The sequence below is a fragment of the Uloborus diversus genome, chromosome 8, assembly GCF_026930045.1.
Source record: "Uloborus diversus isolate 005 chromosome 8, Udiv.v.3.1, whole genome shotgun sequence".
In the NCBI taxonomy this organism is placed as follows: Eukaryota; Metazoa; Arthropoda; class Arachnida; order Araneae; family Uloboridae; genus Uloborus; species Uloborus diversus.
Window position 1 is genome coordinate 116070917 of NC_072738.1, and position 20711 is coordinate 116091627.

General features: G+C 33.3%; 1 protein-coding gene across 1 annotated transcript in view; it reads left to right on the forward strand.

The window, feature by feature from the left end:
* LOC129227738 (probable ATP-dependent RNA helicase DHX34) overlaps positions 1-20711 on the forward strand; it is a 36751-nt gene that overhangs the window by 4284 nt on the left and 11756 nt on the right. The window contains exons 3-9 of the mRNA XM_054862343.1: positions 3325-4061; positions 7134-7415; positions 8552-8756; positions 11429-11643; positions 15638-15832; positions 18541-18729; positions 19278-19523. Of these exons, the coding sequence (XP_054718318.1) occupies positions 3325-4061; positions 7134-7415; positions 8552-8756; positions 11429-11643; positions 15638-15832; positions 18541-18729; positions 19278-19523 (2069 nt within the window). The remainder of the gene's footprint in view (positions 1-3324; positions 4062-7133; positions 7416-8551; positions 8757-11428; positions 11644-15637; positions 15833-18540; positions 18730-19277; positions 19524-20711) is intronic.

A 20711-nucleotide genomic window follows, 5' to 3' on the forward strand; every position in this document is an offset into this window, starting at 1 on the left:
GAGAAGAAAAAAAAAAACATTAAATACAAATAGTAAAGCTTTCACTGGGGTGCTGAAAATATGCCTATATTCACTATTTTGAACTGAAAACCATTTGGGCAAGTATATAAATGAAAATGTAGGCTAAACGAGCTATGCATTCAGCTGCAACACTTATAATAATTGATGATTATTTTAAAATTAGAACCTAAAACAAAGGGAAGCCCCCTCCCCATTTGCGCTAATAGAATGATCTACTTGTTATGATTTGTTTTCTTTATTTTCAGAATGTTTATTTTCAATTTGCGTGATTTCAAAAATTAGATATTTTGTGTTGTTACAGACGAAAGATTTTGAAGAACCTTCTGGAATTCACACGTTCTTATTGGTAAAATTGTAAAAATATTTTAACCGTAAAAACTGACGAATGTTCGTAAAAATTACAAAAATCTGCAGGTAAGAGTGAATTACATATAGGGCCGGATTTGCCTATAAGATAAACAAGCTATAGCTTCGGGCTACTGCTTTGAAGTGGGTCCGTAACTCGCAAAAAAATTGCATGATTTGTTCCTTGAAAAATGGTAAGTGCTTGGAAAAAACTAATTTTATTTTCAAGTGCTTGAAAACCTTGAATATTTGGAAACGTGTAGCTACAAACCTCAAATTTTAAAATTTCTAACAAATGCTAGGGGGATGAATGCCAAAATATGTCAAATTCAGCTCCTTGCTACATCCTGCATCAAAAGTGTAAAAATCATGGTTCTTTCGTTTGTAACATATTACTTGAAATAAATTTTTGTGACTCACATGTTTCATATCTTGCTATTTATTTAATCCCGAATGCAGTATTTTGGAAATTCTTCTGTATTGATTGCTTTTATCTTGCTTCTACTGCATATTGTTAATCTGTTTAGCCCAGAAAAAATGATACACTACTTCTATTTCTTTTCGTTTTCTGCACTGCTTATAATTTAAAAAAAGGTTGTTGTAATGAGAGAATTCTTTTGTTTATTTTTTCTTTTAAACTTAAAGTTTGAATAATACTGTACAACTGTATAATCTAGTACTCGATTTCAGAGACTGGAAAGTGCAAATGAGGTGCCTTAAATTATTAAATCTTCTAAAATTCTTGAAAAGAATTGGCGAAGTATAGCCTACTAGGGCTCTTGTGCCATAACACCCAATCTAACCAACCAAACCTTGAACATAATTAGACAAGTCTTTGAAACTCCTAAGCAAAGTGTGCTTCTATTTTATTTCTTATCAAGTGTATAAATTATGAATTGTTCTAATAAGTAGTATGTTACTCTCACGTTACATATTTTCTAAATCTGTACATCATTTCTTTTAAAGTATTAATTTACATCACAAAGCACATTTAAATCATGAAACTTTTTTAAAAAAATTATTTGTCTATTTTTTCCCCGAGATTTTTGTCTGTCCAATTAACCCTTATAAGGCTTCAAAATGCAGAATTTTGTATCCATTTTACAAAATTTCCTCCGGGGGAAAAACCCCCGGACCCCCTAAAATTGAACATATTCTATATCCCACTTAAAAGGGAGCCCTGCGTCGCTCTCTTGATGCCAGTCACCTCTCTTAAGGTCAATTAAAAAAGGACAGCATTAAAACACCATTAATGAACACACGAAAAAGGTAAAGCATGGCCTTATGCATCACCGGAGACAAACTAAAACATGGGGGAGGGGGCAAATTAAAATGCTGCTCACAAAAAGGAAAAAAAAAAAACCTGCCCCCCCCCCCCCCCGCCCCAAGAACTCAGTCCTAAATCCGCCTATGTTTGATAATGAACTTGTATATCGTCATATAGGTTGATTTAATAGCGTTGCATTGAACTGACACTAATGTGTAATTCCTGCTTATTTTTTCTATACATTTTTTTTCTTTTCCTTTTCCATTGTGTTGAGCAACATTATCAAGCTAAGGAGAACCCTCCATTGCTCTTGCTTCATATTCGCTTATATTTTTAAAACTTTATTTCAATATTTTTAAGGGCTAGCCCAATCATTTTCATGCTTTATATGTTGTATAAGGGTTCATAGACATCCTGAAAAACTCGTGAAATTTACTTTTTTCTCCTCATGGCCCTCAAAACTCATGATTTATGCTTTGAACTCCTCACTTTCTCCATATACTCGTGAGCAAAACGATGTTTTCTTGTAATTTAATGCTAGTAGAGAAATAACTGAAACATCTATCAGTTTTAAGATCTGAAAAATATTTTTGAGAAAAAGTAAAATTTCTCAAAAATTCATGCTTGGTTTAAGATATCAATATTCTTGCATCCTATAATTGTTTTAATTATTTGTAAAGTTTGAAAGGAGTTTAACATAATGCTACCTTAAATTAGCTTATGCTATTCCTTCTTTTAATTATGTACTTTTGTTAATACATTTCATGTCAAATCAAACAAAAACTAAAAAATGACTTGGCACCCATAGTTTTAGGTTTTTTGAAACTTTGAAAATTTGCTCTTTTTGTGTATTTACAAATGACATGTAATAAAATTATCATGAATCTGAAATGATTTAAAGTTTACTACATACTTAAAGTTTTGGATGTTATGGTTTTTCATTGAGCGAATTGCAAGCTGTTCTTTTGTAGAAAGAAAATAAATTATATTTTTGTTGTTTACTACCCACTGCTGCTGAATCCTTTTATGAGTTTACTTTAATAGTTTTTGCTATTGAAAAGTCTAAGATGGGATATGCTGCCAAAATTTTATTTTCGACTGAAAGATAATTGCTGCATCAAGTGTCATTTAATGTCATGCTTTCTGGATATAGGGTTGTAATCTTAGATGAAGTCCACATAAGCCATAAGGCATATGTGGACTATGGGCATGTGTAACTTGATCTTAAGATCTTGTTGATGTTTGCAACTATCAACATTGATCTCAAATGTTAAGTTGGACTTTTATGAGTGTTGCATGCAGATTTTTGTTGAGTGGGATTTTGGAAAATAGCCTGGGTCTCGCATTCTAGCTTGACTTTTATTTTGTTTGCAATGAATCAAGAAAAACATAATTCAAACAATAAGTACCTGCACTTGGTAAAGAGCAAGTTCAGTGCACAAACTGAATTTTGGGGCAGAGGTTGATTATTCTGTAGAAATTGAGGGAAGTGTCTCATCTTCTTGAGACAACTGTGCAATGTTGTCCAATTACTGCAGGGAGTTCCTGATGTTAATGTTGCCTAATTTATTTGTTTTAGAAATAATTTTAATGTCCTGTTAATTTAATTTGGTTTTTAATTAATAAGTAATAAAAATAACTTTTGCTAGTCAACGCTGATTACACTAATTGAATGAAATATTTTCTTTCAGGTCATCTTGGTAATATCTGTGATAAGTCAAAAGCCAATTCTGACTTTGGTATTGATTCAGAAGAATTGAAGAATATGATGATGCGTGGCTACTTATTCAATGATGATGATTCATCCTCTTTGACAAGTCATCACCTCATTGAATTTGCCTACATTATTGAGCTTTACTTAAACTGTCTCAAAAAGCAAAAGGAAGAAAAACTGAGAAAATTAAAAGAATCACAAGAAAACTTGCCTATTTTCAAGTACAGGAATGCAATATTAAAAGCTGTCGAGAGCAATTCAGTCGTTCTTGTTGCTGGTGATACTGGTTGTGGTAAATCGACACAAGTTCCTCAGTATTTGATGGCTGCTGGCTACAGCAGCATAGCTTGCACTCAGCCTCGTAGAATTGCTTGTATTTCTTTATGCAAGAGAGTTGCATATGAAACGCAGAATGAGTATGGGTCAGAAATCGGCTATCAAATACGATTTGAAAAAAGTAAAACTTCACATACAAAAATTTTATTTCTGACTGAAGGTTTATTGCTACGTCAAGTTTCATCTGATCCTATGCTCTCTGGGTATAGTGTTGTAATCTTAGACGAAGTCCACGAACGGCATCTGTCATGTGATTTTCTTTTAGGAATCATGAAGTGTTTAACTATACAACGGCCTGATCTTAAAATATTGTTGATGTCTGCAACTATCAATATTGATCTATTTTCCGAATATTTCAATGGCTGCCCTGTTATTCAGGTAAGTTTTAATTAAGAAATTCTTTCGAAACCCCAAAACTTTAAATGCAGCTGAAATTTATATTCTCTCTTAACAATTTTGTTTTCATTTTTGACTTTCATCTTATCATGTTAGTATAAAAGTAGTGTTATCATGTTAGCATAAAGTAGTGTCTTGTTAGCATTAACTTTATGCAGCTGAAGTTCATGTTCTCTCTTAATAATTTTGTTTTCATTTTTGACTTTCATATTATCACGTTAGCATAAATGTAGTTGCTTTTTTAAGTACACACTGGGGAACCTGGCTCACAAATACACATACCGATTGTCCAAATCAATTGGGGCTAACCCCCCACCTCATTTGGATTATCAAAAATTCAGATCATTTAATTTTTCTATGTTAATTAATTAATGTATGTATGCTTAAAATAATAGAAAAGAACTATTTTTGACAAAAAAGAGCTTTAAATTAGTCAAATGAAAATGCAACACTTTTACACGTTATACCTACTTACATGTACTTTACATTAGCCTAGATCTGATCTGATCCAATGTGCAGCAGGGTAGGGAGAATTAACTCCCTTTTTCCTGAATCTTTGGCGAAGTTGGTGACGTAGTGGCAAGGAACCTAAAAAAGAAGATCATTAGGTCCCCCCAGGGGACCTGGGGGGCGGAGGTGTGAGCACAGGGCTCGCTGGTCGCTGGGCCAGGCTCGGGTCGCGTACTGGAGAATTGGAGGAGCGAGTTAGGCGCAGGGCAGTCTTTAATTGAAGCAGGATGCCTGGGCTGATGGAATTTCCCTGTGGTGTAGACATCTTTAGGGGGGGGGGGCGGACCGTGTGATCTGGGGTGGGTCCGCTGTTGAGTTGGCCGGTGAGTGCTGTTAGTTGGCGGGCCGTAGGTTCTGGAGTGGGTCCACTGTTGCGTCGGCCGGCGGTTGCTGTCGGGTCGTCGAGGGCAGGTTCTGTCGCTGGCAACATGCGGTCCTCCGCAGAGGGCGCAGGTGAGAATTCCTTGTTGCTTGAGGGGGCAGTCTCTTGCTCGGTGTTCGTTAGCACAGATGACGCATCTCTCTTTCCTGTGGCAGTTCAGGCTCATATGCCCGAACTCTTGACATCGGTAGCACTGGAGGGGGCCTCTTCCTTTCTTGAGGTGCTCTGTGTGTGCTATAAATGGTCCAAAAGTGATGTCCTTGTCGTATATGGTTGAGCTTTCAGGACTTCTCTTGAGGTTCGCCAGGAATATTGGGATTTTCGAGTTATCGGGTCTTTTGGTGAATTGTTTAATGGAATTTACCGTTAGGTTCAAATCTTCCAGTCTAGCTTGGATATCATCAATTTTGTAGTCTATCGGTAGTCCTTTGATGATCACCTTTACAGGCTTGTCTTCAGGGTGGGGAGCAGTGTGGAATTCAAGTCCTCTTTCCTTTATGAGGTTGCTTACGACTTGGTAGGATTCTTTGTCTGGAGGGTAGATAGTAAGGTCGTCTCTTTGTATTTTGGCCATTAGTTCTATTCCAGTTTCTGCTCTTAGGTCGTCAATCGTCTTGAGGCTGTCTGTGATATTGGAGAGTATGATGGGGGCACGAAATTCTTTTTTCTTTGCTTCTAGGATTTTATGTTTTTTCAATCTCAGATTTGGTAAGTTGGAGCTCTTTTTCCAGTTTTTCGATGTGTTGTTTAGCTTTTTCAAAATCGTCTTCGTAGTAGAGGTCGCTGGATCTGTCAACCGCTTCGGAGTATTTTTGCCACAGGTAGTTGAGGATATCAACGTCCTCTCTGGCTATGTTTTCCCTTCTAGTTTCGTCGATGACGGAGATAAATTTGGCAATTGTTCTTATTATGCGTCCTTGGGCTTTATTGGTTTGGGTATAGTCCATTTGGTGCATTTCTTGACTTATATCACAGTATTCCTTGAAGGGGAGCATTTCCTCCTTTTCGATTAGTATTGGCAGTATGGAGTTCGCTGATTGGAATTCTTCTATAGTCGTTTTGTCAAATGGAAAGGGCTTCGACTTGATGTAGAGTTCAAGATCCAGAGTTTGATTGTTGGCGTAGTACTTGGAGTCTGCTCTGGGATGTGGCTGACTAGGTTTTCCATCTTCATCAAGCAAGATCCGCAGAATCTCTTCCGTTGACCTTTCGTACGTAGTCGGCGGTCGCTGCGATGTTCCTTCGGCCGAGCCGTCGGAGGTCGGGGGCTTCGCCTTGTTGTTTCGTCTCGTCATCGAAACCGGTTTTTCCTTCGGTTCTTCCTGAATCCTGAAATCAAGGAAAAATGTGTCTTCTGGTTCTTCTCTGTGTTTCTTCTCACACTAGCCTAGTGTGAACATGCTGTACTTTAAGCGAAAGTCATTGCTTGCTGAATATCTTGTTAAAAGCTTTAACTTTTTGACAAACTTAATGGAGGGAATCCACTGGATAGAATCATTATTTTCTGAATTGCAGTATGTTTCCATCTTTGTTTTCTTCTGAGATCCTGAAAGAGATTTGGATAATCAGGAGTTTGTGTGATTGAAGTATGGATAGTTTGAGTTCTGTGCAACCCACTTTTTCCTCTTATACACTCCCCATCCTCCCTTCACAACACCAGCTCATCAAAGAGTTTTATCTAGCCACTTTTTTATATCATTGTATTTAGAAAAACAAATTGTCTGAATCAATATAGAAGGTTAGAGTTTGCAGCTGTTTTTTTTTTTTTTTTTTTTTTTTTTTTTGCGCACCACCTTAAAATTCAAAAGTATCAAACCAAAACTGAAACAATGTAATAATTTACTATTTTGTTTCTGTTCTCTTTGTACTACTAATTTCACTTGTGTATTTCCCTAAAAAATAAATCAGTGTACCCTGCAAGAATTTCAATGATATTAGTTACCATTCCGTCCTTGAACATTATGATGGCATTTTTATCTGATTTTGATGGCAACCAGTCTTGGAGATGAAATTTTTAAATAATTTTGCAATATTTCATGACATCATTGTAATTAAAGTGCAGTATGATTGCGCTTTGATTTAAACTAATTTTGATTTATTTGATGTATAGATATTTAATCATGTACATTTCAGTATTTTCCATTTTTAAAACAAAATTTCAGGTTCCTGGGCGACTGTTTCCTATTCAAGTTCAGTACTGTCCTGTCACTCCAGAAGAACAAAAGTCTTTGACTGGGAAGCTCAACCCTGCTCCTTACATTCGCATACTGAGCCTCATTGATCATAAATACCCTGAAGATGAAAGGGGTGATTTACTGATCTTCTTGAGTGGAATGACTGAAATATCTATTGTGGAAGAAGCTGCTAAGCAATATGCTGAGAAGAACAACAAGTGGATTATTTTGCCACTGCATAGTACATTATCCCTTGAAGAACAAGATAAGGTGTTAATTTTTTTTTTTGTAGTACAGTGGCCGCCACTTATATGAATAACGTTTGCCCTAAACAATTTTCATTAGATTGCATAAAGAGACTGATTCAATAAAAGCGGCTAATTAAATAAAGCTTGATTTTGTTCTGTTTTTAACGATTTGATGCATTAAAGCGGTTGGTTCAATTAACCACTGATTCAATGAACCAGCGTTCACTGTAGTAGTAGTTTTTTTTAATGTGTTCTTTTTATGTTAACTGAAACAAATGTCTTAAGAATTGGGTTATTTATATTAAATACAAAATATTTTAAATGATTGAATAGGTTATATAGAAGACGGGCATATGTCAGGCTTTTAAACATAGAACATGTGCCCATCTTCTGGACAATTACTCAATTACTGTTTAACTAAATTGTAATAATAATACAAGGAATTGTGGTGCAGTTGTGGGAGTTTAAACAGAAAGAAGAGAATTTTCTTAAAGAGAGAGAAAAAAAAAATAGTTAAAAAAAATAAATTTTTTAATTTAAATAACTAACTTTCAAAGTTTTTTTTTTTAATAATTTTTAAAAATTCATAGAAGGCAAATAAAGTGCCTCCCCCCTCCTTATCCTTTGTATTGGTGTTTTTGGTAGGAATAGATTTTGTGATGATCACACACATTTTAGTAAGGCAGAATTTGGAAACTGCAATTGACATAATTGCAAGGAGGAGTACTGGCTTCCTTTTTTCAGATACAAAGAATTGGATTTATTTAAAGAAACAAACCAAAAAATACAAAAAAAAAAAAAAAAAAAGCTTTTTAGCCATTTAAGTCTGGGCATTATAAAACATATTTTTCAATTACTTCAGAAAAATTATCAGGAAATTTTGCTATCAAATCTTTATTCCATTATTACATAACCAGGCATCATTACATAGAATAACTTTTTAGCAGACATTTTTAGAAAAAACATACATAGGTCACTTTAATTCAATAATAAAATATACCTTATACAGTTTCTTAAATTTGAAAAGTGCAATCAGCACTGTTTAATGTTTTGAAATTGCACACACACACACACAATGTTTTTTAAAAATATTTTAATTTTTATACATTAAAGTTAATGCAGCCCTTTTAACATATTTACATTTTAAAATTATAATAGGTTTTTGATATACCACCTGAAGGAGTTAGAAAATGTATCATATCTACAAACATTGCTGAAACATCAGTTACAATAGATGGTGTTAGATTTGTGGTTGATTCTGGAAAAGTGAAGGAAATGAGCTATCATCCCATATGTCATATGCAACGCTTACAGGAATTTTGGATCAGCAGAGCTAGTGCAGAACAGCGTAAAGGTCGTGCTGGTATGTATTTCAGATCTCAATTGCAAGGATATTTGTGTCTGTATTTGTATGTTCTTGTATGATTGGTAACGTTTCAAAAAACTTGTTAATCCATATTTTACTAAATTTAACTTAAGCAATGTTCTTCAAAGCTTTCAACACATTCTTTTAAAATATGCTACCCATTCAGTTAAAAACTTGATCTAAGTATCAGAAAATACACATAGTGAACTGATTGATGATACAAAAATGTCTATATAATATTCAGACTCAGAAAAAATTTAATGCTGAAAATGTACAGTCTTGAGCAAAGAAGAAACCGAGGGGACATGATTCAGTTGTTTAAATTTATTAAAATAAAAGATGTTAGGGGGCTAAAGTTAAGCACTGGAAACAGGACAAGGGGTCATTGTTTTAAGTTATTTAAGTCTCAGGCTAACATGGATATTAGAAAAAAATATTATTTTAGCAGGGTAGAGGAGCCTTGGAACAGCTTACCGTAAGAGGTGGTAATGAGCAAGGGAGTAGATAGTTTTAAGAGGGCCATTGATTTCCACTGGGGATTGTAAATTGACTAGGACCAGCCTAGCTGGGCCCAGAGCCTGTTGCTGGTCGTCACTTTTGTATTTGTGTTTGTAAAACTCGTCTAATGCATATTTGTTAAAATGTATGTAGCGAGTTTTGAAAGGTCACTACTCATATGTGTGCTAGATTTTTAACATGGTTTGTTTGTTGCTATTTTCAATGTAGAATAGAAACATAAGACACTTTCAAAATTTAATAAGGTACATTTTCTCTTTGTCTGAAGATGATTTCATTTTTTTTGAAGTTTGGCTATATTATTGGATTTTAATGTCATTATTGATTGAATGGACTTCTCCAAAATATTCAGTGTGTGATCTCAAAAATTATTGTAAACTTCTTTCCAATTTGAAGTTACATTTCAGTTCTTATAGAATTATTACATTTGTGAAATACAACGCTTTTATTAACCCTTAACAGGGAGGTGTGGTCTCACAGACTGCTCAAAAGTTCAAACCCACCACCACTATTTTATTTTTAGTCCGATTGAATGGTTTTTCCCAATAGCTTCTTGTTTTTTTACCTTGAGCACCTCCCTTGCTTATCAGTAGCTTTTGGCAAGTGCATCTAGTTTAAATTAAATTGCATTCTTTAGAAGCAGTCTATGAGACTGCATCTCAGGTTCATTCTTAGTTTTTGACAGTAGTTGACATAGCTCTTAACGTTAGGACTGCGGAGAGAGGTTCATTTGTCTCATCCCCGTTATGCGGAAGAGATGCAAAATATTCTAAATGAAGTTGAGAGTTGAGTGAAATGTTTACAAAAGTACTTCAATGTTCTTCTAGGGACAATGAGGGCAAATTTATTCCTGAAAATACGATGCTATATACTAATAGTTAAGGTGCTGTCAAAATTTTCCCGCAAGGTGATAAAATCAATTTTCTGGTCTTAAAATGTTCTGTGTATATTAAACATTTAAATTAAAATCATTAATAGATAATAGATTCATTTTTATTACGATTATTCATTACAGCACATGATTTCTCTCAAAAACTCTTAATGCTCTAGTTAAATTCCTTCGGAAAAGGTACATTTTAATTCAAATTCAAAAAGAAAAAAATCTGCCCTAACAAAAGTTTAAAGATTATCTAAAAAAAATTACAGAAAAGTATCTTAATTACACAATTTTTAAAAAATTTGAAAATAGAGCGGTCTCTGAGGCCTCACGTCCCCTTTTATGTCCTACTTTTTGACCTCCCCTGTTACAGATTGAATGAGTTTTTTTCTTTTAAACTCGTTAAGCAATCAATGATGTTCTCACAAAACAATGTATTCTAAAACATGGAGAAACAGATTGTCAGTAGTAAATTTGTCTGGTGTTAATGTTTTGATAATATATAGTAAAACCCCTCCTAACAGACACCCCTCAAATGCGGACACCCCTCTTATGCGAACAATTTTTAATTCCCCGATTCCATGCAAATAACATTATTAAACCCCTGTCCAGAGGGGTTTCTTCCCTCTCTTTTGTGGATAAAAAAATGTGTCCCGTTAGTATCTGCATTAGAGGGTTTTTACTGTACATCCATATTAAAAATGAGAAGAAATATAGCTTGTGATATGTATATATTTTTTAAATTGTTCTAATACCTTAAGTTAATATCTGTAACATTTTCAGTCTTCAGAACAGCAAGCCTCCCTTGATACAAACTATTTCTAAGGTGTGATTTAAAAAATTTTAAGTTTGAATTTTTTTTTCCGCATAAAATAGTTGAAACAAATGCCACTGGCAGACTTTGGATTAGTTTTGTCAAGTATGAAAACATATCATCAAGTTTGATTTCAGCAAGATTTTTTTTCTTAATTTCCGTTAAAGATGACTAATAAAAAACATTTTTTCTATCAGTTGTTGATTTTGAACTTTAGAAAGAGAGGATGCAAAGGACCCTTTACTTTTGGGTGTGAAAGGGCAGATGTCCCTTGAAAAGCTGCCTATGCATTATCAGTCATTTGTACCTGGTTAAATATTTTGCATGTATGTTTTTTACAATGTTCATTTCTGTATTTTTTCACTCAGAATTGCATTAAAATATTAATTGTAAAAGTTTAAAATTGTGTGTAGAAATAACACTAAAATAAAATTGTTTAATATGGATATGATTTTTTAATAGGAAGAACTGGCCCTGGTGTTTGTTTTCGACTATATGCCCAAAAAGATTATGACGGCTTAGCTGCTTATACGAAACCTGAAATACAAAGAGTTCCTTTGGATTCATTACTTTTGCAGTTGCTATCAATGGGTCTTCCAGATGCTAGAAAATTTCCATTTCTTGAACCACCAGAATTATCTAGTATTGAAGAATCTCTTCAAAATCTAAAAAGCCAGGTTTCTCCTTTCAGTAGTTTTTATACATTTGCTAATTGAATGGCTTGCTGCAAAAAGGAGCTTTCTTTAAATTTCAATTTTCTAAATCTGTATTAAATTTTAAAACAACAGATCACATTCTAAATTAAAATAAAAAAATTGACCTCTCAGGTATAACTGTATTGAGAAGCATACTGGAGGAGTTATTAAAATATAAAAAAGTGGAATGGTGTTTTAAGCTATAATGCAGACCTATCAGAAACATCGAAATTGGAGCTACCTCCTTTTTGCAGCAAGCCCTTTAGTTACCTTTGACAACTACTTAGTAAAGTCGAAAAAACTCATTAAAAATGCAATAATTAGAAAATATGGTCCAATGTATTATCTTTAAAAAGAATCAGAGATGAGATATAGTTAATGGGCTGAACTTCACCATTGAGAAAGGAAAAAAAAATGTTCTTTTTTTTTCTCGACAGCACAAGACCAGAGCCATCCCAAAAGAGGACAGTGCCCGGGGCGAATATTTTCTGGTCCCCCTCCAAATAGTGGCCATATAATGGAAAAGTACAGAACATTTTTATATTAATAATTACATAATTATGCATGTACAAGCGTGCCTCATATAACACTGTATGTGTAATGATAACAGTGTTATTAACAGTTTTGATATTACACGGAAATAAATTTGTGATTATCATAACACTGATTCAATTTTACACAGCATAAAAGATAAATTTGATGTTAAACTGTTTTGGTGTATCGCGATTTAAAAAAATTGAAATATGTCAAATGAAACAAAAGTAATTTAACAAAATAATAATTATATTAAGTTTATTTTTTGGTTTTGTTGCTCAGGCAAACTTTATGGATGCAGAAATTCTCTGATTTCCTTTTTGATAGTACCTATGCGTTTTGGTCTTTGTAAATGAAGTTAGGAAATATGTTTTTCCTTCTTGTTTTCTTTTGTTCTTTATTTTTATATATATTAATTTTCATGAAAGCCTGTTTTGTAGGTTTTATGGAAACAAAATTTCAGTTATCATCAAATTTTACTCTGATTTTGATATAACACAGTACACATTGCATTGATTTACATTATTTCAGTTTCTTATTACACAGTTTCAATGTACATAGGTTCGAGATTTCAATACAACATGGTAAATGTTGCCCTAATTCAAGCTATGTAATAAAGAAAAATAATTGAAATAAAAATTTAAACAAGTAAATGTAAAAGTATCGCATAATACGGTTTCGATATTAACACAGTACGAGTTAACCCTGTTATACAAGGGACACCTGTAATCTGAAATATTTTGCGTTTGATTTTAAAAACGTAAAAAAGCTGAAAAAAAATGGAAATGCAGAGAAAGCTTAGTTTATGGCGCCTCTTCATATCTTGGTGCCCGGAGGGATCGCCCCCCTCTTCGAACGGCCCGACACAAGACAAGATACAACTAGAAAATTATGCCCAGAGCTAGTTTAGAACTTGAACCCGCCATATCAACTGTACTAAATTATTGGTTCCATTAACTTTTAATGATTTGAGAATTATTTATTGGAAACTTGAAGGCTTTGCTTAGAAAGGAAGAGAGAGAAAATGATTCTTGACCATTTGTCATTTATTGCATTTTTCTTTATATTGTTAATTTGTTATATTGGTTTTGTAAATTTTGTTACATTGGCTTTGGTAAGTTTTGTTGATGTAAGTTGAAATAATACCATGTTTACTCGTGTAATAATAGCACTTTTCTACTAATTTTTAAGGCAAAACAATAGCTGTATCTGTTGTGCGAGGAAAATCTATTACACAACAGTGGTATTATACATAGTTATGGTAAATAAAATTACGATGCAAAATAATTGTTTGCTGTTAATTTTTTTGAATGACTGCTCTATTAAAAAATGATTGATTCTGAAACAGTTGAATCATGCACTATCTGATTACAAACAAAAAAAAAAACAAAAAAAAAAAAAAACTTCTGAAACAACTGATTCCGTTTTAATGCGTTTTATTTAGAAATGATTGATTCTGAAACAGTTATAGCCATTATAGTTACTGGTGAGAAGAGCAATCTGCTCAACATTTTTGTTTTTAAAAATGAAATTTAGCTTGCTGATAAGTGCTGCAGAAGTTACTGAGAGGAAGATCAGCTGCAACTTTAATGCAAAGAAACCATTTTGATGATTTTTTTCTTCTCCAAAACTGACCAGATACCACTGTGAGAATGATAGTAATATATAAATAAACAAGGTCTCTTGAGAAAAAAAAGTCTGCAAATGTTTCTCCTTTATCCCTTTCAATTCAAGCTTGCATAAACTGCAATGTGACTTTAAGCATAGTTGAACATAAAAGAACTAGTAGCTTAAAATTAAGATAAGCAAGATTTAATGAACTAGATTTCAGTTTTCAAATGACATGACAGCATATTTCATCTCTTTAGTTTAGTCCTCTCTGATGTTGTTATGAAATTCACAAAAAAATTCTGCTTGTATAATAAAAACACTAATTCATTCTATGTACATTTGACAGTTAAACCGCTGAAACTGAAAAAATTGAAAAATTTTACCTACATCCAGGCCTTGAGGTTTTCATAAGGCGTAAACATGGCACAGCTGAAAATTTTTGAACTTTTTCTGTTTCTGACAACAATTTTTGTTGTCCAATAGCTCGTAGAAGTTCACCATCAGATGTGAACATACTAAAAAAGTGTTGTAGTAGCATCATCTTATAATTTTTTTCAAATGGTCCAATGATAACTAAAACTGCATTCATGTCTCAAAATTTATCGTTGGATGAGACTTATTTTTACTTTCTTCTATATCTAATATATAGAAGAAAATATTGGATTCGTGCAAATTTTCGAATTTCGAATTTTGACGGATTCGAACGTTTTGAGGTGTGCTGAGTCCATTTCGACTATTTTTGGAAAATGTCTGTCTGTCTGTGTGTGTGTATGTGTGTGTGTATGTATGTGTGTGTGTATGTATGTGTGTGTGTATGTGTGTGTGTCACGTCTGTGTGTGACCAGTTTTTTGTGGCCGCTCTACAGCAAAAACTACCGCATGAAATCGAACGAAATTTGGTGCACATATGTGCCCCTATGTGAACTTGTGCCCATTGGTTTTTAGCGCGAATTCCTCCAAGGGGGGTGGAGCAATGGGACGTTTTTTGAGTTACGCGTGCTTGCTATTCCTCAGGAAGTAATTGGCGGAATCAAACAAAATTTGGTCCATATGTCGCCATTAACAGGAACAGGTGCTGATTCAATTTTGGTGTCAATAACTCAAACGGGGGTTGAGCTATAGAACGTTTTTTGTCGTCAATTGTGACTGCTGTATCTCAAGAAATAACAAACGGAATCAAACAAAAATTTTTTGACAAGTAGCCCTTAGTGGGTATAAGAGCTGATTTCATTTTGGTGTCAGCAGCTAAAAAGGGGGTAGCGCAATCGCCCGTTCTTTTTTTTCCATTGTGAGTGCCCTATCTCAAGAAGTAATGCTACGTTCTGGTTGAAATTTGGAATATATGTGAATCCATACGTAAACAGGCTTTGGTTCAATTTTGACGCCAATCGCTCTAAGAGGTGTTGATTTTTTTTTTTTTGCGAATAAAAATAGCTTTATTAATGCAACGATAAGAAAGATAAATCGTAATAGATTGTCGTCTGCGTATTTCTCCTGATTTTAATTGTATAGAAATGATCGGAAATATTATCTCAATGATTTAAAATTTTTAACTGTTGCCATCTTATGTTTGTTAACAAATAAAATATTTGTAATTAATTCAAGCAAGGCGTTTAAAATAACTTTCGATTTTCGCTCTTTGCTTTGCTTTTGCAATAATTCAGACATTGGGATGGTCGTCAAGTTTTTGCATGTGTAATTTTGTTTTTGTCAGGAATATTGCTTCCTCGTCAAGCATGGGGAGGGATCAGAAAAAGGAAAATTATAGAAGAAAGTTTCGTGATGGCCACAACATACTAGTTATAATGATAGAAATATTTATTTTGAACAGGGTGCACTGACTGATGATGAAACTCTCACTCCTATGGGCCAAATGCTCTCTAAGCTGCCAGTGGATGTGACCATTGGGAAAATGCTAATCCATGGATCTGTATTTTCAGTTGTTGATCCTGTTTTGTCTCTTTCTGCTGCATTGAGTGTGCAGACACCATTCACAAATCGATCAATGAGAGATCCAGACATGAAGGTAGCTGATTTTTAAATTTATTCAGAATGAAGATATTTAAGCAAAGAAACAAATTTAGTAACAATGCAATTTGCTTAGCAGGTGATCTAATATTTGTCTGATATTTTCATCTTTATTTAGTAGATTTATTCATCACTAAACATTTTCTGTTTCAAAACATTATTGAAACAGCAAATTTATTTTCTACTTCTTTCCAATTTTTTTTAGAAGCCCTAAATGCTATAAGATGCTCTTTTAAGAAATTTATAGGTTTGAGCTTGTTTCAAATTAAGTCTATTCAATTTCTTTGCATTAGAAAAATTTAGTATTGAAAGCAAAGCTAAGATTTTACTTTGTAGAAAAGGAAAGATAATTTATAGGATACTAAGACACTGATGATAGAAAATGTAGGTAAACATTTTGCCAGTGTGCCAAATACTCTTTCTTATGTAACTTGATTCCAATCACAATAATAGTGGAAAGAAACTGGAACTTCAAACGATGGAGCGGATATTGTTAGTGGAAGTAATACATTTTCCTGAAATCACAAAAATACAATGTAAGGTGAAAAAAAATTCCCTCTTAATAATAAATATTGCTTGCTTTCGTTAACTTATCCTCAGTATTCATATTATTATTATTTTTTAAATTAATGTATAAGTATTCATCAGCGGAAGGATTTTGAGGAGAGGAAAAACTTCTTTCATCTGAAATATGAAAATAATGCTCCAGAGTTTGAAAAATCATTTAAAAAAATAATAAAATACTACGCAAGAGGTGTATACAACTGAGTTTGGAGAAACTCAGTTGTTTGAAGAAACTCAGGAAAAACTGTCAGCTAAGATGTTTTAAAATAAATTTTCATTCAATAAATTTCAAAAATAACAATTTAAAGCTAGCAGTTTAAATGTTTGCATTTAATTGTGTTATTGTAAGCATGTAACACAATTAATTTCTAAGCTTAACAAATTTATTTCAACAAATTTCCAAGAATGTACAATATCAAAAGCATAATTCATTGAACAAAATGTTTCAAGGTGTCAGATTTTGCGTTAATCTTTGCATATGTATCTCCTAACCTTATCAGTACACTCTCTTTATCAGTAGTGATATCCTTTCTACAGTCCAAAGATAACTCATGTGTTTTCTAGAGAATACAACAATGCTCAAATTGTTGAATTATGTTTAACTTTAATATTTAAACAACTTTTAGAGAGAGAGAGTTAAGAAAGAAATAATCCGAGTTATACTATGTCAATCATTTATTTCAAGAAGCTCCTGATTTTATGCATTGTTAAAGAGTATGTTTGTTGAAAAAATACATGTGTGCAATTGAAGGGCTTGCAGCAACTTGGAGGTAGCTCCAAAGTTCAAATAGTGTGCATTAAAGCTTGAAGCATCTAATTTGATTTTTTGTATTTTGACTTTATAACTCCTTTAGTATAACTACTGAAAAGCATACAAGGGAAGTTATGAAAATAAAAACAAAGTAAAAAAAAGTTTGTTGTTAGAATGAAGCATTGGGAATTCTGAATAGTAGCCACTGGCTACCAGACTGGCAAAAAATGGTTGTCACTTTTGACTGTTGATAGCCATTTTTTAAGAAAATACATACTCAGGGGGTATTAAAGTAAACCTTAAGGGAGTTTGCTCCAAATTACATTGCCAGGGTGGAGCTGACTGATGCACTGGATGTCTCAGGATTGGAAGTGTGTTGTCGTAGCACGATTTTTATCAGATAAAGAAACGCATGGTCGCCACTTTTGAAGACTAAGACTTAATTTTTTGGTAGCCATTTTCAATGAAATGGTGACTGACTGCTAGTCTAGAGCTTTATGTTAGGTGATTTAATACAGTATTTTTGAAAATTTAAATTTTGAACTACCTCCTTTTTGCTGGCCTGGAACTTTATTCTGAGTTTGTGTGTCCCTCACATAGTGAAACATTGAATATATGTAGTACAATTTCTTTGGACTGAGCAGTTGAAACCGAGTTAAGTTTATCATTTTTTACTTCCTTTTACAAAAAAGAAAGTTTTGTATTTGTGAAAAAATTTTCACTCAAAAATCAACATTAATTTCCATTTTACTCATCCCCGAATGAATATTGAGCTTTTTTTCGACTCGACCACACGTAGATAAGTGCCTAAGAATGTATGGAAACGTGAAATATCCATAATGACGATTCCCAAGTTAATTACAACGAATTTTCTGGTGACGTCTGTATGTATGTATGTGAATATGTGCCTTTGTATGTCGCATACCTCAAGAATGGTAAGTCTTAGAAAGTTAAAATTTGTAACGTAGACTCCTAGTGGGGTCTAGTTGTGCACCTCCCCTTTTAGTTGCATTCGGGTGTTCCTAAAGGGGTCTTTTGCCCCTTTTTTGGGGGAAATTATTGTTAATTTCGATGTAAACTCAAGTGGTATTATAATTTGGCGGACACTTGGCGATATATCGCCAGTCTTTTGGTCGCCAAGTTTTGTCGCCAACTTGGTGACAAATTTGGCGATTTTTTTTTTTAAATCTTTCAATTTGACCACTGTTGGTGATATTTAGAGTGTAAACTATTGAATCACATTAAAATTGTCATTAATGGGGAAATGACATTAAATTGGAGTAAAAGGAAGTCATGTTGTTCAGCTCGTTGTATGTGCATTTATGCATGAAACATCAAATCAGTATTACCGCTCTTGTGAAATCTTATGTAATCTGAATGTATTTACACAGGCATCTAGACAATCTCTTGAATCAGATCATGGTGATCCATTTACATTATTGAATGCATTTCATAAATGGCTTGAAGTTAAATCAGACAGACATGGAAACTCACGCAAATGGTGCAAAAGGAAGGGATTAGAGGAGCAACGATTCTATGAAATGACCAAACTCAGGAGACAGTTCAAAGATCTCTTAAAAGTAAGTTGAAATTATTTCAATCATTTTGTACTTTAACCATTTTTTGGAATAAAACAGTTGTACAAAATAAAGTTAATTAAAAAAATGAAGTTATAAATAGAATTGACAAACAAAAAATCTGTTATTTGACATTCGGTCCGTCGAATATGTGTTAGGCAGCTGTTGACGCAGACAGATTAATGTGTCCAGGCCGGTCCTTTACATTTGAAGTCTTTTTTTTCACCAGCTTTTTAGAAACTTTTACCCAGAAAAAGACCAGAGTTTTTTCATGTAAAAAATCATTGATAGGAACCTTGCTTATATGATTCATCTTTTTTGATGTATTTTTGAACAGTAAAAAAGTTTAACTGTTAATTTTTCAATATATAGTAAAAATGAGAGACACATCATTGGCAAATGCTAAACTTTGTTTTGTTTTGATCTTTTTTGATTTTTATATTTGTATTTTATCTAGTTATATTTGTCTGTTGCTGTAAACAAAACAAATATTTTTCTTTTTTCTGTTATGTACTTGTGTTATTTAACTAAAACAAATTTGTTCCTTATAGGACAGTGGACTTATGCCTGAAGCAGATAGTTTTACCAACAGTAGGGATCGTTTGAATAGGCATGGGGAGCTCTCACAATTACGTGACATGAAAAGACAATATCATCGAGCTCCTAGACAACGTAAAGTTTTAAAGTTAGACAGTGAGTTCATTGCTATGAATGAAGCAGAGAGTGATGATGACGATGGGAGAATAGATATTCGTGATGTTGATTTTAGAATATCTAATGACAAATGGCAAGTTCATGTAAGTTATTTAATATTTTTTCACTTTTATGTTAAGTGCAGAATCTCATAATTGAGAGCTTTGTATAAAAGGGTGGGACAGCAGCGTCAACTGGCACAAGTGCACCAAAATGGAATCTTTGCACCATTTTACTCCAAAAGTACAAATTTCGACCAAATTGTGCCAAGCTTACTCCAAAATCCAAGAAAAGAACCACGCCAAAAGTTTCTTTAAGCTTCGAATTGCCAATTGTCGAAAAGCCACATTAAGAACCACTTTTCATGAAAAAAAAAACTGCTACAAAAATTTCACTCAGCTTATGATAGCCAATCATTGAATTTCATTTAATGATCCGCATTAAATAATGTTCTATGAAAGATGTTAAATAGGGAACACATAGTTAAAAGAAAAAACAAACTTTATTCATATCGCAACTTCTTTTGAACATTAAAATCTATACTAATATTATAAAGAGAGGGCGGATTTTTGTGTGTTTATATGTACGAGGTAGTCTCTGGAACCATTGCAACTATTTGAATTTTTTTTTCAAATGTGTGAAAAGTACATTTTTTGTGTGAAAGGTACATTCTTACTGAGTGACATAGACTATAAATTATGCATATATGTACCAATACTAATTTTTTAAACAAATAGTTTGTCTTTGCTACCAGTTCATCTTTTGTACTGATCTATTTTTATATACGTAAACCCTAACGCTGATTGTCCCACACTTGCAATGACAAAACAGTTGAAGGTTTCCTTTGAACTGAATGCTAAGGAATAGAAACAAGTGAATAATAAATCACGATAGTGGCATAAGAACCGCCAAAACCTATACATGTATTTGAGTCTGGAGAGGATAGTTTGTATTAATTACCTGGTTATGTTTTGTACGGTTTTGTTCTTATATACGTAAAAACAGTCTACGATTGTCTCACATCTGCAAAGACAGAATTGGTAAAGGTTCTCATCGGAATAAAAGATCATGAATAGGATCAAGTGAGGGGAAAAAAATCGCAGCTTCAGTATAAGAATTGCTAAAAGCTTTGCAGTATTTTGGGCAGCAAAAGATAGAATACATAGCATTCTATTAGCCTCGGACATTGCAAAACATTTAGAGTCACAGAATGCTAATGCATCAAAATTTATTCAAATGAATTATAACTGGAATTCGATTCGAGTAAATTAATTTTTGAATTCAAGTAGTGC